This window comes from Cetorhinus maximus, chromosome 9, assembly GCF_964194155.1.
Source record: "Cetorhinus maximus chromosome 9, sCetMax3.hap1.1, whole genome shotgun sequence".
NCBI lineage: Eukaryota > Metazoa > Chordata > Chondrichthyes > Lamniformes > Cetorhinidae > Cetorhinus > Cetorhinus maximus.
This window is the reverse complement of record NC_135887.1, coordinates 25,951,335-25,974,750: the sequence shown is the minus strand read 5'-3', so window position 1 is coordinate 25,974,750 and position 23,416 is coordinate 25,951,335. Positions and strand designations below refer to the sequence as shown.

The window sequence follows — 23,416 nt, the reverse complement described above, 5'->3', positions numbered from 1 at the left end:
GGAGGTCAATCACCTCAGACACAGGACATCACTGCAGGAGTTCCTCAGGGTAGTCTCCTCGACCCAACCATCTTCAGCTGCTTCATCAATGGCCTTCCTTCCATCACAAGGGCAGAAGTGGGATTGTTCGCTGATGGTTGCACAACGTTCAACACCATTCGCGACTCCTCAGATACTGACGCAGTCTATGTTCAAATGCAGCAAGACCTGGACAATACCCAGGCTTGGGCTGACAAGTGGCAAGTAACATTCATGCCACACAGGTGTCAGGCAATGACCATCTCCAACAAGAGAATCCAACCAGCACCCCTTGATGTTCAATGGCATTACCATTGCTGAATCCCCTACTATCAACATCCTGAGGGTTACTATTGACCAGGAACTGAACTGGACCAGGCATATAAATACTATGGCTACAAGAGCAGGTCAGAGGGTAGGAATCCTGCGACGACTAAATCGCCTCCTGCCTCCCAAAGCCTATCCACCATCTACAAGGCACAAGTCAGGAATGTGATGGAATACTCCCCACTTGCCTGGATGAGTGCAGCTCCCACAACACTCAAGAAGCTTGACACCGTCCAGGACAAGGCAGCCAGCTTGATTGGCACCCCATCCACAAACATTCACTCCCTCCAACACCGACGCTCAGTAGCAACAGTGTGTACCATCTACAGGATGCACTGCAGGAATTCACCTTAGGCAGCACCTTCCAAACGCATGACCACTACCACCTAGAAGGACAAGGGCAGCAGACACATGGGAACACCACAACTGGAACATCTCCTGCAAACCACACACCATCCTGACTTGGGAATATATCGTCGTTCCTTCACTGTCGCTGGGTCAAAACCCTAACAGCATGTGGATGTATCTACACCACATGAACTGCAGTGGTTCAAGAAGGCAGCTCACCACCACCTTCTCGAGTGCAATTATGGATCAGCAATAAATGCTGGCCCAGCCAGCGACACCCATATTTCATGAATGAATTTTTAAAAGATGCTTAATATAAAAGCAATGAGAGAATTGAAATGAGAGAAATGAGACACACTAACTACAACATCTTGTATTTATATAGCACCTTTAACATAGTAAAGTACTCCAAACTACTTCACAGGAGCATTATCAAACAAAATTTGACAGTGAGCCACATAAGGTGATATTAAGGCAGATGACCAAAAGTTTTGTCAAAGAGGCAGGTTTTAAGAAGCCTTAAGGGAGGAAAGAAGTAGAGAGGTGGAGAGGTTTAGAGAGGAAATTCCGGAACTTAGGGCCTTGGCAGCTACAGGGACAGGCACCATTGAAGGGGCATTTAAAACCAAGAGCAGGATTTCCAGGCCGTCGGGCAGGCGCGGCGGGTGGGCCCGGGAGCAGCCGGGAAACAGCCAGCCACCCACGATCAGCCCCCGACCGCAATTTCACGCTGGTTGGCCAATTAATGGCCAGACAGCTTGAAAGGGCGCTGAGAAGCTCAGTTCTGCTGGGAGGAGGGCAAACGCTGAAGTCAGCACAGGCACGGGGGTGTGCGCAATGAAAGCTCCCTGAAGGCAGAGAACTGCCTCAGGGAGTTGAAGTATTTTAAACCAATGAATAAAGTTTTTAAAATTCCGGAAAAAAGTGCCCAAACAGCAGACTCACTCACTCACCTTAACATGTAGGTTTGAAAAATTCTGCCCCCCAATTTCTTTCTTCTTCTTTAATTATGGAAACCTCATCCTGCCTGTGGATGAAGTTTCCTCAAAAATCCAAAGGCTGATTCGCCCGCCTGCCAACCTTAACGTTGGATGGGCAGCAAAAAATACAGGTCAATTAATTGATTAATGGCCTTAATAGGCCTCTTAATTGTCAACGGGTGCACTGCCGACTTTCTCGTGCGCCTGCTGACTGAAATATCACACAAGTGCACGATGACATCAGGGCGCTCGCCTGACATCATCGCGCGCTATTTCACACGGGCGTGCCCCCGCACGGCAAGCGAAAAATCCTGTGCCAGGAATTCTCTGGAGGCCAGGTTGGAGCAGCACAGATATCTCGGAGGGTTGTGGGCTGGTTAGATTACAGGAATAAGGAGGGGTGAGACCATGGAGATGTTTGAAAACAAACAAGTGAATTTTAAAATTGAAGCACTGCTGGACCAGGAGCCAATGCAGATCAGCGAGCACGGGAGTGATGAGTGAATGGGATTCTGTGCTAGTTTGGATATGGGCAGCAGAGTTTTGAATGATCTCAAGTTTGTGCAGGGTGGGAGATGAGAGGCCAGCCAGAAGATCACTGGAATAGTCAAATACCGAGATAACAAATGCATGGACAAGGGTTTCAGTAGCAGATTAGCAGAAGCTGGGGCAATGGAGGTGCAAACAGGTGGTCTTAGTGATGAAGCAGATATGAGATCAGAGGTTTTTTTTAGAGCCCAGACACACTGTGAACAGGGTAGAATTTGGGTACTAGGTCCCCCCCATTAGCTGACCAGAACTACAGGTTGTTACATCCAGATTAAAACAAATCATTATCTGCAAAGAAAAAAAACAAGGAGTTCCAGAGGTTGTCAAAACTTTACAGAAAACTGAGGGGCTTAAGTATAATTCAAAAATTGATCTGTTGATCAAATCAAATATTCCCTTAATCCCTGCCTCCTAACTGCCGAAACAAAAAAACAGAAAGGGGAAAAGAATAAAGGAAGGAAAGCAGAAAGATATTTTTGTTGCAGTCTAAGCAGAGTTTTAAACAACATACTCTTTTGGCAGGATGAGGGAGTTGGGTGGCGGGTTCCACTCATCTGGATGGCCCAGCATCCAATCAGACCACACTTTCACACTGGGAAGTAGCTCCTTCAGGTCAAAGTTGAAAGCAGACACTTTAATATCATCATCATCTTCCTCGTCACTTGAACGGGCTGCAACATAAACAAGCAGTACATAAATGATGTGCTACATGCTAGAAGCAGTAGTCATTTTGTCAGTCTTTAGGAATTTTACAACAAAGATAATATAATACAAGGGTATTTGATATAAGTTCTCCATTAAGAGTCATTTTGCTGCAATGTCTTGTATCAGACTACCCAGCTTTATTAGGAGTCGAAATACATTAAACAGGATTAGAGGCATCGAACAAGACAGTTATGCCCCTCCCTTTTCCACCAATAGAAGACACAGCCTGTAACTTAGCCTAACCTGTAAATGGGAGATGATCCAAGATGCCAGAACAACCATTTCACCAGATGGGCAGGTGGATCAGGCAATATCCTTTTGCATCAAGGAGCAACCAGTATTCCACGGGCACTCACCCACCAGGGAGAAACAAAATGGATCAAGGGGCTAGAGTAAGTTTGGGGGAGGTGGCATAAATCAGGAGGGTTGCTGTTGGGCCACAATAGACTATCATAGGTCATTTAACAGTTGTTGGGCTCCTTTTTGCATTGTTAATTGGGCCAGTGTTACTTTCACGTGTCAATCAGGGTGGATGTCAGGTGCAGCACCTCATGCCCAAAAGTTGCACACGTTTTATGCCTGCTAAAGGGGAAAAGCACATGACGTTTTCTACTCCATTGGCTCTTTACTAGGGTGCAGCTCCATAATTGCCAGGCATCTTCCAACTAGCTATTCTTCATGTACGAACTGAGGCAGGGAGAGTTGACAAGCAGATACGTCAGTCCATGACAGTATTGATATGGGTGACCACCGCACAGCCCTTATGGAGAGAGGGTCCCACCTTCACATTGAGGATACCCTCCATTGTGTTGTGTGGCACCACCACTGTGCTAAATGGGATAGATTTCAAACAGATCTAGCAACTCAAGACTGGGCATCCATAAGGCACTGTGGGCCATCAGCAGCAGCAGAATTGCATACAACCACAATCTGTAACCTCAAGACTCAGCATATCCCCTACTCTACATTAAGCTAGGGGATCAAACCTCTTCAATGAAGAGTGTAGGAGGCCATGTCTAGAGCAGTACCAGGTATACCTAAAAATAAGGTATCAACTGGTGAAGCTACAACACAGGACTACTTGCGTGCCAAACAGCAGAAGCAGCATGCGATAGACAGACTAATCAATCCTACAACCAACGGATCACACCTAAGCTTTGCAGTCCTGTCACATCCAGTCATGAATGCTGGTGGACAATTAAACAACTCACTGGAGGAGGAGGCTCCACAAATATCCCTATCTTCAATGATGGAGGAGCCCAGCACATCAGTGCAAAAGATAAGGCTGAAGCACTTGCTACAATCTTCAGCCAGAAGTACCAAATGGATGATCCATCTCGGCCTCCTCTGGAGGTCCCCAGCACCACAGATGCCAGTCTTCAGCCAATTCGATTCACTCCATGTGATATCATGAAATGGCTGAAGGCACTGGATACTGCAAAGGCTATGGGCCCTGATAATATTCCAGCAATTGTACTGAAGGCTTGTGTTCCAGAACTTACCACGTCCCTAGCTAAGCTGTTCCAGTACAGTCACAACACTGGTATCTACCTAGCAATGTGGAAATTTTTCCAGGTATGACCTGTCCACAAAAAGCAGGACAAACCCAGCCCAGCCATTTACTGCCCCATCAGTCTACTCTTGATCATCAGTAAAGTGATGGAAGTTGTCGTCGACAGTGCTATCAAGAGGCACTTACACAACAATAATCTGCTCACTGACGCTTAGTTTGGGTTCCACCAGGGTCACTCAGCTCCTGACCTCATTACAGCCTTGATCCAAACATGGACAAAAGAGCTGATCTCGAGAGATGAGGTGGAAGTCACTGCCCTTGACATCCAGGCAGCATTTGACCAAGTGTGGCATCATGGAGCCCTAGCAAAACTGGAATCAATGGGAATCAGCAGGAAAACTCTCCACCAATTGGAGTCATACCTAGCACAAAGAAAGATGGTTGTGGTTGTTGGAAGTCAATCATCTCAGTCACAGGACACTGCTGCAAGAGTTCCTCAGGGTAGTGTCCTCGGCCCAACCATTTCAGCTGCTTCATAAATTACCTTCCTTCCATCATAAGGTCAGAAGTGGGGATATTCGCTGATGACTGTACAATGTTAGCATCATCCGCAGCTCCTCAGATAGTGAAAAAGTCCACGTCCAAATGCAGCAAGACCTGGACCACATTCAGGTTTGGGCTGATAAATGGCAAGTAACATGCGCGCCACACAAGTGCCAGGCAATGACCTTCTCCAACAAGGAAGATTCCAACCATCTCCCCTTGACATTCAATGGCATTACCATTGCTGAATCCCCCACTATCAACATCCTGGAGGTTACCATTGACCAGAAACTGGACTGGACTAGCCATATAAATACTGAGGCTACAAGAGCAGATCAGAGGCTGAGAATTCTGGAATGAGTAGCTCACCTCCTGACTACGAAAGCCTGTCCTCCATCTACAAGGCACAAGTCAGGAGTGTGATGGAATATTCTCCACTTGCCTGGATGAGTACAGCACCAACAACACTCAAGAAGTTTGACACTGTCCAAGACAAAACAGCTTGCTTGAGTGGCACCCCTTCCACCACCTTCAACATCCACTCCCTCCACCACCAACGCACAGTGGCAGCAGTGAGTACCATCTACAAGATGCACTGCAGGAACTCACCCAGGCTCCTTTGAGAGCACCTTCCAAATTTGCAACCTCTACCACCTAGAAGGACAGGGGCATCAGATGCATGGGAACAGCACCACCTGGAAGTTCCTCTCCAAGCCACACACCCCATCCTGACTTGGAAATATATCGCCGTTCCTTCACTGTCGCTGGGTCAAAATCCTGGAATCCCCTTCCTAACAGCACTGCGGGTATACATACATTATTTGGACTGCAGTGGTTCAAGAAGGCTGCTCACCACCATCCTCTCGAGCACAATTTAGGATGGGCAATAAATACCAGCAACGCCCATATCCCGTGAAAGAATGAAAAAAAAAATCAACAGTACTGTGCATCATAACATGCCTACGTCCTCACGTAATGTTCATACATACAAATCTGCAGCAAGAATTAATAGAATACTCTCCCCCTGAATCCAGCCATAATTAGGTCAATTGTGTTCCCCTCCATTAATGTTTCAGCAGCCATCAGAAACCCTGCACAACTATGGGTCAAAGCAGCTCAAGTTAGGATAGGATCGGCTAGGTGCTAGCAGCCTACAGTACCTCACTCAACTCTTCATTCTTCATTGGAAATATCAGAGAGCCTGAGCAAGTTATCAAGGGCATAACATTCAAGCCCAATCCTGTAAGTCGAATTGTTTTTTTCTCTCCCTAGTCCAGGGATGCAGTGTTAAATTGTAGCACCCCAGCTAAGATAACCTAACTTGGCACAGAGCAGACTCAGGTTGGGACCTCCTTGCTGTGCAGGGTTCAGCACTGAAACATTTAATGCATTTTACCTATGAGTCACTGGGAGATCTGCCAATTGTGGCAATCTAAAATGATAGTGTTCAGCAATGTCAGGATTCTGGCATGTGACCAGTGCCTGGTAACTAACCGCTGAACATTGAACCATAGAAACATTACGGTGCAGAAAGAGGCCATTCAGCCCATCGTGTCTGTGTCAGCCAAAAAGAGAAAAAAGAAACTAGCCGCTCATTTTAATCCCATTTTCCAGCACCTGGTCCGTAGCCTTGCAGGTTACAGCGCTTCAGATGCAGATCCAGGTACCTTCTAAATGAGTTGAGCATTTCAGCCTCAACCACCAACTTAGGCAGTGAATACCAGATGCCCACCACCCTCTGGGTGAAAAAATTTTTCCTCATGTCCCCTCTAATCCTTCTACCAATCACCTTAAATCTATGCCCCCTGGTAATTGACCCCTCAGCTAAGGGGAACAAGTCTTTCCTGTCTAGGCCCCTCATAATTTCGTACACCTCAATTAGGTCACCCCTCAGCCTCCTCTGTTCTAAGGAAAACAACCTGAAACTATTCAATCTCTCCTCATAGCTACAATTTTCAAGCCCTGGCAACATTCTTGTAAAGCTCCTCTGCACTCTCTCCAGAGCAATTATGTCCTTCCTGTATTTGCCGCCAACAGGTCAAAGCTGAGATTGATAGGTGCAGAGTGGGAGCAGTATGTTACAGGTGTTGTTATTTAATCACTGGAATAACAGTTGAGAGAAAGAAATACCTGAATTTATATAGTCCTTTATCACAACACTGAAAGACCTCAAACCCATTTATAGTAATACATTTTTGAAGTTCACTGACATGCATTGGTGAACCATAGTGCATGGCTGTGTTACTTGACACTATAGAGTTTGAGGATTTGAATTCAGTTCTAAAAAAAAACTGAGGGCATTTTTAAGTTGCTGTCAGCAAAAGTGACCACCACCAAGCTATCGGATTGTGGTAAAAATCCACTGATTCGCTAACATCCTTTCAGGAAGGAAACCTGCCGTCCTTACCCATTTGTGACCAATACGAGACACCAACATAGCTTACTCTTAACTGTCCCTTGAAGTGGATTAACAAATCACTCAGTTATATCAACGTGTGGCAAAGATGAAGGTGACCACCTATCAACTTCTCAGAACAGCTAGGGATGGAGAATAAAAGCAACCAGCAGCCTTGCTAGCAACATCTGCATTTGACAGTGGCATTGTGGCAATGTCACTGGACTGGTGATCCAGAGACCCAGGCTAATGCTCTGGGGACATGGGTTCAAATCACACCAAGGCAGCTAGTGGAATTTGAATTCAGTTAATAAATCTGGAATATAAAACTAGTCTCAGTAATGGTGGCCATGACAACTATCATTGATTGTTGTAAAAACCCATTTGGTTCACTAATGCCCTTTAGAGAAGGTCTGGTCTGACCTACATGTGACTCCAGACCCACAGCAATGTGGTTGACTCTTAACTGCTCTCTGAAATAGCCCACAAGCCACTCAATTCAAGGACAATTAGGGATGGGCAACAAATGCTGGCCTTATTAGCAATGCCCACATCCCATGAACAAATAAAAAAACCTGGAGAATGAATTTTTCAAATTGCAGTCAAATGGCAGTTCCACAACATCAAAATGAATGCCTGTTCAATCTGCTTTTGGTGAAGCTGGTTGAGGGATGAGTGTTGCTCAAGATATCAGGAGAACTTCACGCTCATCAGTAAGCCTGGTGAAGGTGAAATCTTACAGGTCCACATGAACAAGGGGATGTCAGCTTAACATTTCACCAAAGGACGGCAACTATGACTAAGCAACCTCCCTCAGTACTATACTGGAATGTTAGACTAGATTATGTGAAGTCCCAGCGTGGGACATGAATCTTCTGACTCAGAGGTGAAGGTGCAGCCAACTGAGCTAAGCTTTACTTGATGCTATGAAACTTCACTCGTCCAAAGTTTGTCATTTTAAACATGGGAGGATCGAGCATTCTGTACTCCTACAGCTATTAAATAATCTTCAAACAAGAAACAGATTTCACTAGAGTGGAGAAAGATCAAAACCTACAAATAAAACAATTAAAGACGATAGAATCTACATATTTTCACAGAAATTTTTTTTCACTTTTTGCATCTGTTCATGGAATTAAAGATAAAATGGTAGAGGTTTTTATTTGTAGATCTATTACTGGAAATGTGAAGCACAGACTTTGTAACAATTTTTCATGTCATGCAGAGTATTAATCTGGTTCCGGGGACTCCTCTGCAGCCTGTGTAGAACCACTGCGAACCAATCCCCACATAGGAATATGCTACCAAAGCACAGCATTCATTTATTCTTTTAACAAGGCTATGAGGGTTCTGTAATTTGGAAGTGATCAGGAGATACAACAACTACTCCAGAAAGTGCAGAGGCACAACTTGTACTAAGGGTTGGGAGGGGGGAGAATTTATAGGACACTTCCAGTATTCAGAGACGTGGGTGAAAAGGATGACACAGTTTCTGCCAGAAATCACTTTCATCATCCCCAAGCTCCTACAATGACTGCAGGCTGTTGCAGTGGTATGCTGGGCACCAACTACAAACAGCAAAAGCTCTTGTCATAGCAATTAAGTTGGCTGGACACAAAGATGACAGCAGAAATGCAAGTTCACTCTGACTGTTACAGTAGTCATATAGTTGAAAGTGATATAATTCATCTGAAACTAGGGTCCTGAATCTGAACAAAGGAAATTATGAAGGTATGAGGGGCTAGTTGGTTTTGGTGGATCAGGGGAATACATTAAAAGATTTGACAGCAGACAGGCAATGGCTAGTATTACAAGGTCTATAACAAATATACATTCCTCTAAGACACAAAAACGCAACAGGAAAGGTGAATCAACTGTGGCTAACAAAAGATGTTAAAGATTGCATTAGATCAAAGGAAGTGGCTTATAAAGTTGCCAGAAAAAGTGGTAAACCCGAGGATTGGGAGCAATTTAGAATCCAGCAAAGGAGGACCAAGAAACTGATAAAGAAAGAGAAAAAAGAATTATGAATGCAAACTAGTGAGGAACTTAAAGGCAGACTGTAAAAGCTTCATTAGGTATGTGCAAAGGAAAAGATTGGCAAGGGCAAATGTGGGTCTATTACAGGTGGAGACAGGAGAATTTGTAATGAAGAATAGGGAAATGGCAGAGAAACTAAACAATTACTTTGTGTCTATCTTCACGGAGGAAGATACAGAAAATCTCCCAGGAATACTGGGAAACCAAGGGGTTTGTGAAAATGAGGAACTGAAAGAAATTATTACTAAAGAGATAGGACTCAGAAAATTAATTGGATTGAAGGTTGATAAAGCCCCTGGACCTGATGAGCTACATTCCAGAGTACTGAAGAAGGTGGCTAGAGAGATAGTGGATGTACTGTTGGTTACCTTTCAAAATCCTATAGATTATGGAAAGGTTCCTGCAGACTGGAACGTAGCAAATGTAACCCCACTATTTAAGGAGAGAGGGGAGAGAGAAAACAGAGAACTACAGAGCTGTTATTTTGATATCAGTAATAGGAAAAATGTTAGAATATATTATAAAGCATGTGATAACTGGACACCTAGAAAATAATAATATGACTGGGCAAAGTCAACATAGATTTATGAAAAGGAGCTCATGCTTGACAAACCTGGAGTTTTTTGAGGATGTTACTTGTAGCATAGATAAAGGAGAACCAGTGAATGTGGTGTATTTGAATTTTCAGAAAGCTTTTGATAAGGTCCCACACAGGAGGTTAGTAAACAAAATCTCAAAGCACATGGGATTGGGGGGAATATACTGCTGTGGATTGAGATTTGGTCAGCAGACAGAAAACCGAGAATAGGAATCAACGGGGTCATTCTCAGGATGGCAGGCTGTTACTATTGGGGTACCACAAGGATTAGTGCTTGAGCCACAGCTGTTAATAATCTATATAAATGATTTGGACGTGGGGACCATATGTAATACTTCCAAATTTGCTGATGACACAAAACTAGATGGAAATGTGAGTTGTGAGGAGGATGCAAGGAGGCTTCGAGAGGATTTGGACAGGCTGAGTGAATGGGCAAGAACATGGCAGATGGAAAAAAATGTGAATATGTGTGAAGTTATCTACTCTGGTAGAAAAACAAACAGAAAGGTAGAGTATTTCTTAAATGGTGAGAGGTCGGGAAGTGTTGAAGTCCAAAGGGGCCTGGGTGTCCTTGTTCATAAGTCACTGAAAGCTAGCATGTAGGTACAGCAAAGTATTAGAAAGGCAAATGATATGTTGGCCTTCATTGCAAGGCGATTTGAGTACAGGAGTAAAAGATGTCTTGTTACAGTTGTATGGAGCCTTGGGAAGACCACACCTGGAGTACTGTGTACAGTTTTAGTCTCCTTATCTAAGGAAGGATATATTTGCCATAGAGGAAGTACAACAGAGGTTCACCAGTCTAATCCCTGGGATGGTGAGATTGTCTTAAGTGGAGCAATTGAAGAAACTGGGCCTGTATTCTCTAGAATTTTGAAGAATGAAAGGTGATTTCATTGAAACTTACAAAATTCTTACAGGGTGTGACAGGGTAGATGTGGATAGGAAGTTTACCCTGGCTGGTGAGTCTAGAAGCAGGGGACACAGTTTCAGAATAAGGGGTAGGCCATTTAAGGCTGAGATGAGAAGGAATTTCTTCACTCAGAGGGTGGTGAATCTTTGAAATTCTGTACCCCAGAGGGCTGTGGAAGCTCAGTTATTGACATGTTCAAGACAGAAATCAATAGATTTCTGGCTACTAATGACATCAAGGGATATGGAGATAGTGGGGGAAACTGGCATTGAGGTAGATGATCAGCCATGATCTGCTTGAATGGCGGAGCCCATTCAATGGGCTGAATGGCCTACTCCTGCTCCTATTTCCTATGTTCCTAGTACAGGGTAGGCAGAAAGAGTGCTTCCATTGTAGGGAAGAGCAAACTAGAGATCATCATTAGAAGGCATTCGCCAAGAAATCAAACGGAATTCAGAAGATACATCTTTACCCAAAGAGTGGTGAGAAGGTGGAACTCACTACCATAGGGAGTGGTTGAAGTGAATAGTATAGGTACATTTAATGGAAGGTTAGATAAGCACATGAAGGAGAAGGGACTCAAGGGTTACATTGATAAAGTTAAATAAGGAAGGATAAGACAGCTCCAGTAGAGCATAAACACCAGCATGGACTGGTTTCGCCAAATGATCTGTACATCCTACGTAATCAGGTATCTTTAAGTTTAACCTTATGTCATTGGTATGAACATAGTGACAACTTTTGACCCAGAAGCAGTACAGTGAGGGACATTTGTAATTTCTTTAAAATGTCTGTGGAATATGTAATTGTTTTTAAGAATTTTGAAAATGACTTTTAAGAGTTTATATCAATTATAAAGGGATCAATTGTAATTTTCTTGGGTAATAAAAAATACTGGTCCATGTGACCTGGTGATCCTTGGCCTGGAAGCATTGGGGGAGGAAGTTAAAACAGAAGCCGTGTGGCCAGACACAAAGGAGAGCCATAAGCAGGAGAGTTAAAGGGTGAAGGTAATCAGCACACAGATACAGAGACAAAGAGAAAGCAGACAGACAGAAAGAGGAACACTGAATTCATGTGAGGAGAAGCACAGCAAAACTTTAAAAAAGTTTGGTTTTCTTTTGGTAGTAAGAAGTAAAATAGAATTCCAGAAGCTTTCGGGGAAGCGATGTACAAGTCAGCTAAAAGGGAGTGAATCGTTAAAAGTGATGCGGATGATTCTGGCATGTGAAAGAGCTAACAGTTTGTATCAGAGGACCAGATTGTGACCAGTGTATTGTTGGTTGGTCAGTTTAAAAGGAACACTGCAAAGCTACAACATCAAGACTGATGCGACCCGTGTGAGAAAGGATTGGCAGATGTGCGCCATGCCGATGCTAACTCTATTTGGAGACCTCAGATGGAATATGCCTGCCAGCGAATGCAAGTCAAGGGCCGAATGAATTGAGTCGGAAAGACTATGAGATTGCACATGGTGCTACATTTGTGCAGGAACTGACGCCGGTACTTGTGGCAGCGTAAGATATATGTCTGTCATATTTAAAGTGAAATTTACCTTCCTATTTGAAGTAGCATTTGCATGTTAATTCATATGTAATAACATTGGCTCTGATTTGTATTTAAGTTCCAAAACATGAAACCTTGTTAGTAATTTCTTCATTTGGGGGCTCATTCAGTAAATTTGGTTATTTTGGTTTAGGGTTTTCCCACAGGACTTGTACAACATTAACAGTGGACACATTGTAAAGATGAAGCAGGAGTTTCCCACAAATTGACTTCTAAGTATCAGCTGCTCTGAAAATTAACTGCCAATACAAAGAGTGGACTTTAAAGTTATCAACTGGTTCATCACCCTCTGCAAGACCTCAACTCTCTGCTGTTTCACTGGGGTGGAGCAAGACAAACCTTTGTTACATCACTGGACTGTTCGTAGGCAGTGTTGTCAATTTGTCAACCAAACTCAAAGAATCCTTAGATTCCACAGTTTGTTTTCATTGAGCTGCTAATCCGTTCTTTCTGTAAAAGTCAGGTGCTAAAACCTGAAGCTGAAGTTATCGAGAAAGCTTCAAGGGGAGAGAACTTGGGGACAAAGTGGACCAGCTCACCCTGAAAAATGGGTCTTTGGTGCTTGCAGCAATGTTACAACTCAGTGCAGGTCTCAGTGCTGCCTTCCGTGCATGACCTACCGAATGTGCCAACACAGGGTACAGCTCAGTCAAGCAGAAAGCTGGTCAGCACATGAACAAGACCTCAAGTGCATATAAGAATGATTCAATACATGTCAAAAGGAATTTAGGAGTGAACCTCTTGCAGAGACCTCCTTCCAGGATTGTTCAATCAGAAGTATAGGGCAAGCTTGTGCTCTGTACAACCTTCTTTAACTTTACATCCCCACTAGGTCTGGCTGCTTCTACATGAGGACACTGAGATCTGGCTTTTTTTTTTATTATTCATTCACGGGACGTGGGCTTCGTGGCTGGGCCAGCATTTATTACTTAGCCCTAGTTGCCCTTGAAGGTGGTGGTGAGCTGCCTCCTCGAACCGCTGCAGTCCATGTGGCGTAGGTACACCCACAGTGCTGTTAGGGAGGAAGTTCCAGGATTTTGACCCAGCGACAGTGAAGGAACGGCGAATTATTTCCGAGTCAGGATGGTGAGTGACTTGGAGGGGAACTTCCAGGTGGTGGTGTTCCCATCTATCTGCTGCCCTTGTCCTTCTAGATGGTAGTGGTCGTGGGTTTGGAAGGTGCTGCCTAATGAGCCTTTTTTATTCCTGCAGTGCATCTTGTAGATGGTACACACTGCTACTACTGTGTGTCGGTGGTGGAGGGAGTGATTGTTTGTGGATGTGATGCAATCAAGTGGGCTGCTTTGTCCTGGATGGTGTCCAGCTTCTTCAGTGTTGTGGGAGCTGCACTCATCCAGGCAAGTGGGGAGTATTCCATTACACGTCTGACTTGTGCCTTGTAGATGATGGGCATGCTTTGGGAAGACAGTAGGTGAGTTACTCGTCGCAGGATTCCTGACCCGCTCTTGTAGCCACAGTATTTAAATGTCTAGTACAGTTCAGTTTCTGGTCAATGGTAACCCCCAGGATATTGATAGTGGGGGGGGTTCAGCAATGTTAAAGCCATTGAATGTCAAGGGGCAATGGTTAGATTCTCTCTTGTTGGAGATGGTCATTGCCTGGCATTTATGCGGTGCGAATGTTACTTGCCACTTGTCAGCCCAAGTCTGGATATTGTCCAGGTCTTGCTGCATTTGGACATAGACTGCTTCAGTATCTGAGGAGTCATGAATGGTGCTGAACATTGTGCAATCATCTGCGAACACCCCCACTTCTGACCTTATGGCGGAAGGAAGGTTATTGATGAAGCAGCTGAAGATGGTTGGGCCTAGGACACTACCCTGAGGAACTCCTGCAGTGATGTCCTGGAGCTGAGATGACTGACTGCCAACAGCCACAACCATCTTCCTTGGTGCTCAGTATGACTCCAGCAGCGGAGAGTTTTCCTCCTGATTCCCATTGACCCGTTTTGTTAGGGCTCCTTGATGCTACATTCGGTCAAATGCGGCCTTGATGTCAAGGGCAGTCACTCTCACCTCCACTCGGGAGTTCAGCTCTTTTGTCCATGTTTGAACCAAGGCTGCAATGAGGTCAGGAGCTGACTGGCCCTGGCGGAACCCAAACTGGGTGTCAGTGAGCAGGTTAATGCTAAGCAAGTGCCACTTGGTAGCACTGTTGATGACCTCTTCCATTTCTTTACTGATGATCGAGAGTAAATTGATGGGGCGGTAATTGGCCAGATTGGACTTGTCCTGCATTTTGTGTACAGGACATACCTGGGCAATTTTTGACAGAGGGCATTTAAGAGTCAACCACATTGCTGTGGTTCTGAAGTCACATGTAGGCCAGACCAGGTAAGGATGGCAGATTTCCTTCCCTAAAGGACATTAGTGAACGAGATGGGTTTTTAGAACAATCGGCAATGGTTTCATGGTTGTCATCAGACTATGAATTCCAGATTCAGTGGGATTCGAACCTGGGTCCCCAGAGCATTACCCCTGGGTTTCTGAAATACTAGTCAATGAACAATACCACTATGCCACCATCTCCGCAGTGTTGTAGCTTAGCTAGGGATGCAGCATGTTCTGGAGCACAAGTCTTCAGTACTATTGCCGGAATATTGTCAGGGTCCACAGCCTTTGCAGTATCCAGTGCCTTCAGCCGTTTCATGATATCACATGGAGTGAATCAAAGTGGCTGAAGACTGGCACCTGTGATGCTGGGGACCTCCAAATGAGGATGGCAACATCCATGTCAGGTCTGAATCGTATGGGGCAGCAATGTTCCAGTAAAGCTGTAAACAGGAACCCCTTTTTAACAGAACCCTTTTAAAGAAGACATGGGGAAAAGGGACTGCTCCTGTGCAAACAAATTCCAACATTATCACTAATTTCAGCTCTGCGGCAATTCAGCTGTATCTCACCAAAGCTGAAAATAATAGCAAACAAAGGAAGTTACCAAGGATACAGCATCACTTCCTGTGCATCACTGCATGGGCCCCTGGAGACCGATTTAGCTCAGATGCAGAATACTCACTGCACTTTTCTATGAAGTCTAATTGTAATGTTTTAAACAGTTCACCGAAATTCCTGGGTCAAGGACATGGCATGCTTAAAAAAAAAACTAAAAAAGCTCATACAAGTCCAACTGAACTTTCCAGCCACAATTCAGTTTATTCATTTCCTAAGCCCAACCTCATCTCCTGCACTTACTGCCACATGGCTGGGCTATTCAACCATGAGAGGCACCATTGCCAAGTCTAATCCTACCTTCATGTTATATCTACACACATTTTCCAGCAGCAATCTCTGGCTCTAGATCAGGAGCAGGAACCATGGTCAATTTTCCTCCTGTTAGCCCAGAAGCAGAGGCCAACTATATTGCAACCCTAGAAGCCAGTTAGCTCAGCACATCTTTCTGGTATGCATGACTCAGTAACACACCACATAGCACATTTATCCACTGAGCCAAGAGGGAGCTAGTTTTTTTGTGGAGTAAGGTTGTACAAGAACATTTTTCAACTGAGCAAAGTATAACCTACCACTATTGGTCAATGTGACACAAATACAGAAACCACCATCTTAACACCTGACAAAGAAAATTGACTGCTCCAAGCAAGTAGACGGCTCTGGGGAAGTGGAGGACCGGCATACATATAGTAAAGACAACCCTTGCAGGATAAACATGCGCTCATGACCCTTCGGCTCACCCTAGCCCAGAACCAATGCGCTACAGTCCTCAGCGCATACGCCCCAACACTGGATGCTACAGACAAGTCCAAAGTGGAATTTTACTCCAGCCTCGAACAATCCCTGGCCCGAGTCCAAGTGGACGATAAGCTGATCCTCCTTGGCAACTTCAACGCCAGAGTTGGGAAGGATACAGACCTATGGGCAGATGTAATCGGCAGAGAGGGGGTAGGGAAATCCAACACCAACAGTACCCTGCTCCTGTCAAAATGCCTAGAACACAGCCTTGTCATAACCAACACCTTGTACTTGTCTCTCTGACAGAACAAGGCCTCATGGCAACCCCCTCGCTTCAAGCGCTGGCACCTGCTCGACTACATCATTGCCTGAGTGAGGGACCGCAAGGACGTGTGTATCACCCGCGCCATGACAGGAGCCAACGACTGCTGGACAGACCACCACCTAATTCGCTCTGTCATCAACATCAACGTAGCCCCAAAGCAGCGACAGCAACAGAAACAATACCGCAGGAAAATCAACACCAAGGCACCCAAGGAACCTGATAAGACAGCCCAATTCAGCCAGCGTCTCACTGTCAGCCTAGCAACTCCCAGTGACCCAGAGACGCAGGGTGTCCACAGCGCCTGGTCTGCCCTCAAGGCCTCTAACATCAGCACCTGTGAAGAGATGGTTGGTCACTCGACCAGGAAACACCAAGATTGGTTCAATGAGAATGACCACGAGCTGGTAAGCAGCAAGTGCAAGGCATTTCTGAACCCAAAACAGCAACCCAATTCAAGAGCAAGAACACAGCTCTACTGACGGCTGAAGGCTGAGGTCCAGCAAAAAACCCGCAACCTAAAGAACAGATGGTGGGTGGAGAAAGTGCAGGAGATCCAACAGTGAGCCAACAACCATGACGTGCAAGGTTTCTTTAGCACAGTCAAGACCACCTACCACCCAAGCATCCAAGGCCCCACTCCACTACTGGCCAAGAACAGAGAGGTACTCATCAAGGACAGAGAGGCAGTCAGCACTTGCTGGAAGGAGCCTCTTAACAGAGACTCTGTCTCCAATGCGAGTGTCCTTGACTCCATCCCGCAGCATGCTACCTGCCACCATTTTAGCACAACCCCAACCCGGCACGAGGTTAAAAAGGCCATTTGACAGCTAAAGAGCAACAAGGCATCAGGAGTAGATGGATTCCCCGCCAAAGCATGGTGGAGAAGCGCTACTGGCGTGAATGCGTGGCCTCATCTCCCTTATCTGGAAGAGTGCATGCGAGGAGATCTCGGAGACGCTGTAATCGTGACCATCTTCAAGAAAGGTGACAAGTCCGACTGCGGTAACTAAAGAGGAATCTCCCTGCTGTCAGCCACAGGGAAGGTCATTGTAAGAATCCTCCTCAATCGCCTTCTCCCTGTGGCCGAAGAGCTCTTCCCAGAGTTGCAATGTGGATTCCACCCACTAAGGGGCACAATGGACATGATCTTCACCGCAAGGCAACAGCAAGAGAAATGCAGGGAACAGCACCAACCCTTGTACATGGCCTTCTTTGACCTCACAAAAGCCTTCGACACACAACCGTGAAGGATTATGGAGCATCCTCCGTTTTGGCTGGCTCCAAAAGTTTGTCACCATCCTCCGTCTGCTCCACGATGACATGCAAGCCATGACCCTGACCAACGGATCCACCACAGACTCAATCCACTTCCAGACCGGGGTCAAGCAAGGCTGTCATTGCACTGGTGCTCTTCTCAATCTTCCTTACCGCAAAGCTCCATCTCACCCTCAGCAAGCTCCCCACTGGAGTGAAGCTAAACTACAGGACAAACGGGAACCTGTTCAACCTCCGCCAGCTGCAGGCCAGACCCAAGGTCATTCCATCCTCTACCATTGAACTCCAGTGTGCAGTCGATGCTTGCGTCTGCACGCACTTGGAGGCCGAGCTCCTAGGCATGGTCAATACCTTCACCAAGGCATACAAGAGTATGGGCATTGCACTAAACATCTGTAAGGCAAAGGTCCTCTACCAATCTGCCCCCTTCACACTGCACTGCCCCCAGTTAACAAAATCCATGATGAGGCCTTGGACAATGTGGACCACATTTCATACCTTGGGAGCCTACTGTCAACAAGGACAAGCATTGACAACGAGGTTCAACACTGCCTTCAATGTGCCAGCACAGCCTTCGGCCACCTGAGGAAGAGAGTGCTTGAAGACCAGAACCTCAAACCCGGCATCAAGCTCACTGTCCACAGAGCAGTAGTGGTACCTGCCCTCCTATGTGGATCAGATACGTGGACTATGTACAGCAGGCATCTCAAAACTCTGGAGAAGTACCACCAGCGCTGCCTCTGCAAGATCCTGCAAATCCATTGGCAGGATAGGTGCACCAACATCAGTGTCCTCACTCAGGCCAACATCCCCAGCATCGAAGAATTAACCATGCTTGATCAGCTCCACTGGGTGGGCCACATCATCCGCATGCCTGACAGGAGACTGCCGAAACAAGTGCTCTACTCGGAGCTTCGACAAGGAAAGTGAGCCCCAAATGGGCAGAGGAAATGCTTCAAGGACACCCTCAAAGCCTCCTTGAAAAAGTGTAACATCCCCACTGACATCTGGGAATCCCTGGTCCAAGACCACCCGCAGTGGAGGGAATGCATCCAGGAAGGAGTCGAATGCCTCAAGTCTCATCGCCAAAGGCTAGCTGAAGCCAAGCGTCGACAGCAGAAGGAGTGCATGGCAACCCAGGCACCCCACCCATCTGTTCCTCCTACCACCATCTGCCCCACCTGTGACAGACACGGTAGATCTTTAGTCACCTAAGAACTCATTTTTAGTGCGGAAGCAAGTCATCCTCGACCCCAAAGGACAGCCTAAAATAGAGAGATAGTATCATAGGAACATGATAACAGGAGAAGGCCATTTAGCCACTCAAGCCTGTATCACCATTCAATGAGATGGGTCATGGCTCATCTGTGACTTAACTTGCCTTTGCCCCATATCCCTAAAGACGTATGGATATACTAATATCTGTCAATCTCAAATTCGAGACATTAACAACCCTCTGTGTAAAATAAAAATTGCTCCTAACTTCTCCCTTTGTTCTTTGATGTTCTTACATTTATACTAGGTGATTACCAATTCATTGCCCAATGGAAATAGTTTTGCCCAATTTACCTCATCAAATCTCTCATTTCACATATAATGGGTTAGCTTAATAGTCCAGCTGTCTATCTTCCCCAATGTTTATACGATGTGGAATATACCCAAGTTCCAGCAGGGTTCTATCCTTTGTTTATCTATCCCCACTTAGTTTCCCTTCAAAAGAAAATGTTTCATTTTAAAAGCTCCAACACTACCCCACACCACCCACTCACTACAAACCTTCCTAAAGCTACTGCCTCCTGTACACCAGGCCAGGGAACACACAACATGCTCTTCCAATTTTACAGCTGAATATTTTCTCCAAATAAAGATGCCTGAACCTTGCAGTTGGCACACATATTGTGGAGGTGTCTCCAGGGTGAGCCATACTGCATCATGGGAAGTCAGTTCAACCGCTTACGCATGCTCTTCTCTTGATTTTTATGCTGTCAACCAGAAACTGAACTGGACCAGCCATGTAAATACTGCAGCTACTAGATCCAGTCAGATGCTAGGGATCCTGAGGTGAGTAGACTCAAAGACGTTTACAGCACAGAAGGAGGCCATTCAACCCATCATGTCCGCACCAGTCAACAAAGATCTGACCACACTAATTTCATTTTCCACTCACATCCTGACCCTCCAAAGCCTTTAAACCATCTACAAGGCTCAAGTCAAGAATGTAATGGAAAACTCTCCACTTGCCTGGATGAATGCAACTTCAACAACACCCAATAAAGCTTGACACTATCCAGGACAAAGCAGCTTACTTAATTATCACCTTATCCATCACCTTAAATAGTCACTCTCTCCACCACTGGCCAACCATGGCTGCAGTGTGTATCATCTGAGAACACCACCACCTGCAAGTTCCACTCCAAGCCACACACCATCCTGATTTGGAAATATATCACCGTTCCTGCATGGCTGCTGGGTCAAAATCCTGGAACTCCCTCCCCAACAGCATGTGGGTGTACCTACACCACGTGGACTGAAGCGGTTCAAGAAGGCAGCTCACCACCACCTTCTCAAGGGCAATTAGAGATAGGCAACAAATGCTGGCCCAGTCATCAAAGCCCACACCTGTGAAAGAATAAAGTAACCTACAAGATACACTGCAGCAACTCACCAAGGTTTCTTCGACAGCAACTTCCAAACCTGTGACCTATACCACCTGGAAGGACGAGGGCAGCAGACATGTGGGAACACCACCACATTCAAGTGGCACACAACAACTTGTATCCATATAGCACCTTTAATGTAATAAAATTTCTCAAGATATTTCAATGGAGCATTTTAAAGCAACATTTGACACTGAGTCCAAAAAATTAGGTTTTAAGGAGCATCTTAGAGGAAATAGAATAGAGCGGCAGAGAGGTTTGGAGAAAGAATTCCAGGGCTTAGGGCCGAGGCAGTTGAAAGCACCATTCTGACCAGAAACTATATCACTGCTCCTTCACCACCACTGGATCAAAATCCTGGAACTCCCTTCCTAACAAGGTATACCTACTCCACATGGACTGCAGTGGTTCAATGTGGCAGCTCACCACCGCCTTCTCATGGTCAATAGGTTTAGGTAATAAGTGCAGTATTTGCCAGAATGGCACACATCCTAGGAACAATTTTAAAAAACCTCAAATTTTTGACTGAACAGTGTTAAGTTTTGTTAGTCCAGTTAGGGGCTCCTGGGTCTCAGCATGTAATCGCTAAGTTAGTTGGTTAAACAAAGTTCTGATGAGGTCCACCTGGCAAAGGGCAGTCGAAAGTGCTGCATTGTAGCCTTGAGGTTTACTGAAGCTTAACTAAAACGGCAAACAAAAATTTTTAACACCTTTTCTTTGTCTGCACTGGCGCTTTCTTTTCATTTTTCCTTTGCTGGCATGAAATGTATTTTTTTCTGCAATTTTTCAGGGAGTGGGTATCATGGTGTAAAATATATTAGTGTTACAGAGCCAAACACAGCTCCCTAAATGCTGGACAAGTTCAAATGCAGTTTTTTATTTTAAGTTGCAGAAACTGGATTTGTAACACTGATGGCTCAATCTCATTACATTTTGCATTGGATCCTAAATGAAAAGTATTTACAAAAACCTGCATGACCTGCCCATAATCCACATTATTTCACACAGTGCAGTACAGTATAATCTATAGAAGGAAAAACAAAAACCAAATAAAAAGCACAGGGTTATCGGATACATGGAGAAACATTGCCTTCAAACTCCCATTGTTTTTCAATCGGAGGATGACTGACCCGCGACCCTAGGCTACGATTGAATGGAAACGTTGGAGTTTGTGAGAAAACAAAATACGTCAATCACCTTTCCCTGCAGTTCATTAACTGTTTGACTGCAGCTGATACTGCTCTACATTTCTTTTAAGGGTGGAACAGAAAGGAACACAAACAAAAAAAAAAGACATGAGCTCTATATATTTGCACAATACTACCAGAGGTTGCAAGGACCAGACAGCACAAAGGCAACACTCATTCATGGTCCAAAATTACTACATTTGGGATTAGAAATAGAGTAGGTCAAGCATCACCACCAAAACACCCTGACAAAATCACACAGGATAAACTAACATCTTTCAATGGAAAGGGGGAAGAGGGCTGAAAGCCATTAGCATCACGACCTGATTTTCTTCAGGGAAGGGAGAGGAAGAAGCTTAGTGCTCCCAAAGGAGGAGAGATCATGCGTAGACAGGGTAGACTTGGTGAGCCGAATAAGCTTTTCTTGCTTCAGAAATCCTTATGCTCTTAAAAGCTACATAGTATGATTGATTATATTCTGATAATCTAGTAAAGCAATAAATTTTGAGGATCCTTGTGTGGTGAAATCCATTGTTCAAAGCTTTTATTTTTGTGACAGACCCTAATTGAAAAGGGAAACCAAAAAGAGAAACTGAGAAAGGAAACCGGCGCTCCCAATTTCCAAGGAAACTGGCGCTCCCAATTTCCAAGGAAACTAAGGCTGAAACAGAGATTGGAAACCAAAACTTCCAGAGAGACTGAAACTGTTTAAAACAATAGAAAAAGGGCACATATAAAAAGGAGCCATCAGAGGTCAGATGATAATCCCAGTGGTGGAACACAGGCAGGCTGAAGACGTCGGAAGCTGATGGTGGGGAAATTCAGTGATGGTAATGGCATTGAATGCCATGGGGAGATGATTAAATTCTCTGTTGTTGGAGTTGGTCATTGCCTGACACCTATGTGGCGCGAATGTTACTTGCCACTTGTCAGTCCCAAGCCTGGATATTGTCCAGGTCTTGCTGCATTTGAACATGGATTGCTTCAGTGTCTGAGGATAAATGAATGATGCTGAACTTTGTGCAATCGTCAGTGAACATCCCCATTTCTGACCTTATGATGGAAGGGAGATTGTTGATGAAGCAGTTGAAGATGTTTGGGCTGAGGACACGACCTTGAGGAACTCCTGCAGAGATATCCTGGAACCAAGATGATTGACCTCCAACAACCACAACCATCTTCCTTTGTGCTAGGTATGACTCCAACCAGTGGCGAGCTTGCTCCAATTCCCATTAATACCAGTTTTGCTAGGGCTCCTTGATGCCACACTCAGTCAAATGCTGCCTTGATGTCAAGGGCAGTCACTCTCACCTCACCTCAGTTCAGCTCTTTTGTCCATGTTTGAACCAAGGTTGTAATGAGGTCAGGAGCTGAGTGGCCCTGGTAGAATCCAAACTGAGCATCAGTGAGCAAGTTATTGTTTAGGAAGTGCCGCTAGATAGCACTGGTGATGATCCCTTCCATCACATTACTGATGATCGAGAGTAGACTGATGGGGCAGTAATTGGCCAGGTTGGATTTGTGCGGCTTTTTGTGTACAGGACATACCTAGGCCATTATCCACATCGCTGGGTAGATGCCAGTGTTGTAGCAGTACTGGGACAGCTTGGCTACGGGCGCGGCAAGTTCTGGAACACAAGTCTCAGTACTGTTGCTGGAATATTGTCAGGGCCCATAGTCTTTGCAGTATCCAGTGCCTTCAGCCGTTTCTTGATATCACGTGGAGTGAATTAAATTGGCTGAAGACTGACATCTGTGATGCTGGGGACC

The 23,416-nt window shown here is 45.2% G+C and overlaps 2 protein-coding genes across 2 annotated transcripts in view; one reads left to right on the top strand and one right to left on the bottom strand.

The window, feature by feature from the left end:
* poldip2 (polymerase (DNA-directed), delta interacting protein 2) overlaps nt 1-7,810 on the top strand; it is a 508,944-nt gene extending 501,134 nt beyond the window's left edge. Inside the window, exon 11 of the mRNA XM_078548344.1 lies at nt 7,790-7,810. The gene's annotated coding sequence lies outside the window, so the exon portion shown is untranslated. The remainder of the gene's footprint in view (nt 1-7,789) is intronic.
* The window catches only part of smg6 (SMG6 nonsense mediated mRNA decay factor), a 418,703-nt gene that overhangs the window by 206,305 nt on the left and 188,982 nt on the right, over nt 1-23,416 (bottom strand). The window contains 1 exon segment of the mRNA XM_078548325.1: nt 2,734-2,893. Coding sequence (XP_078404451.1) covers nt 2,734-2,893 — 160 coding nt within the window.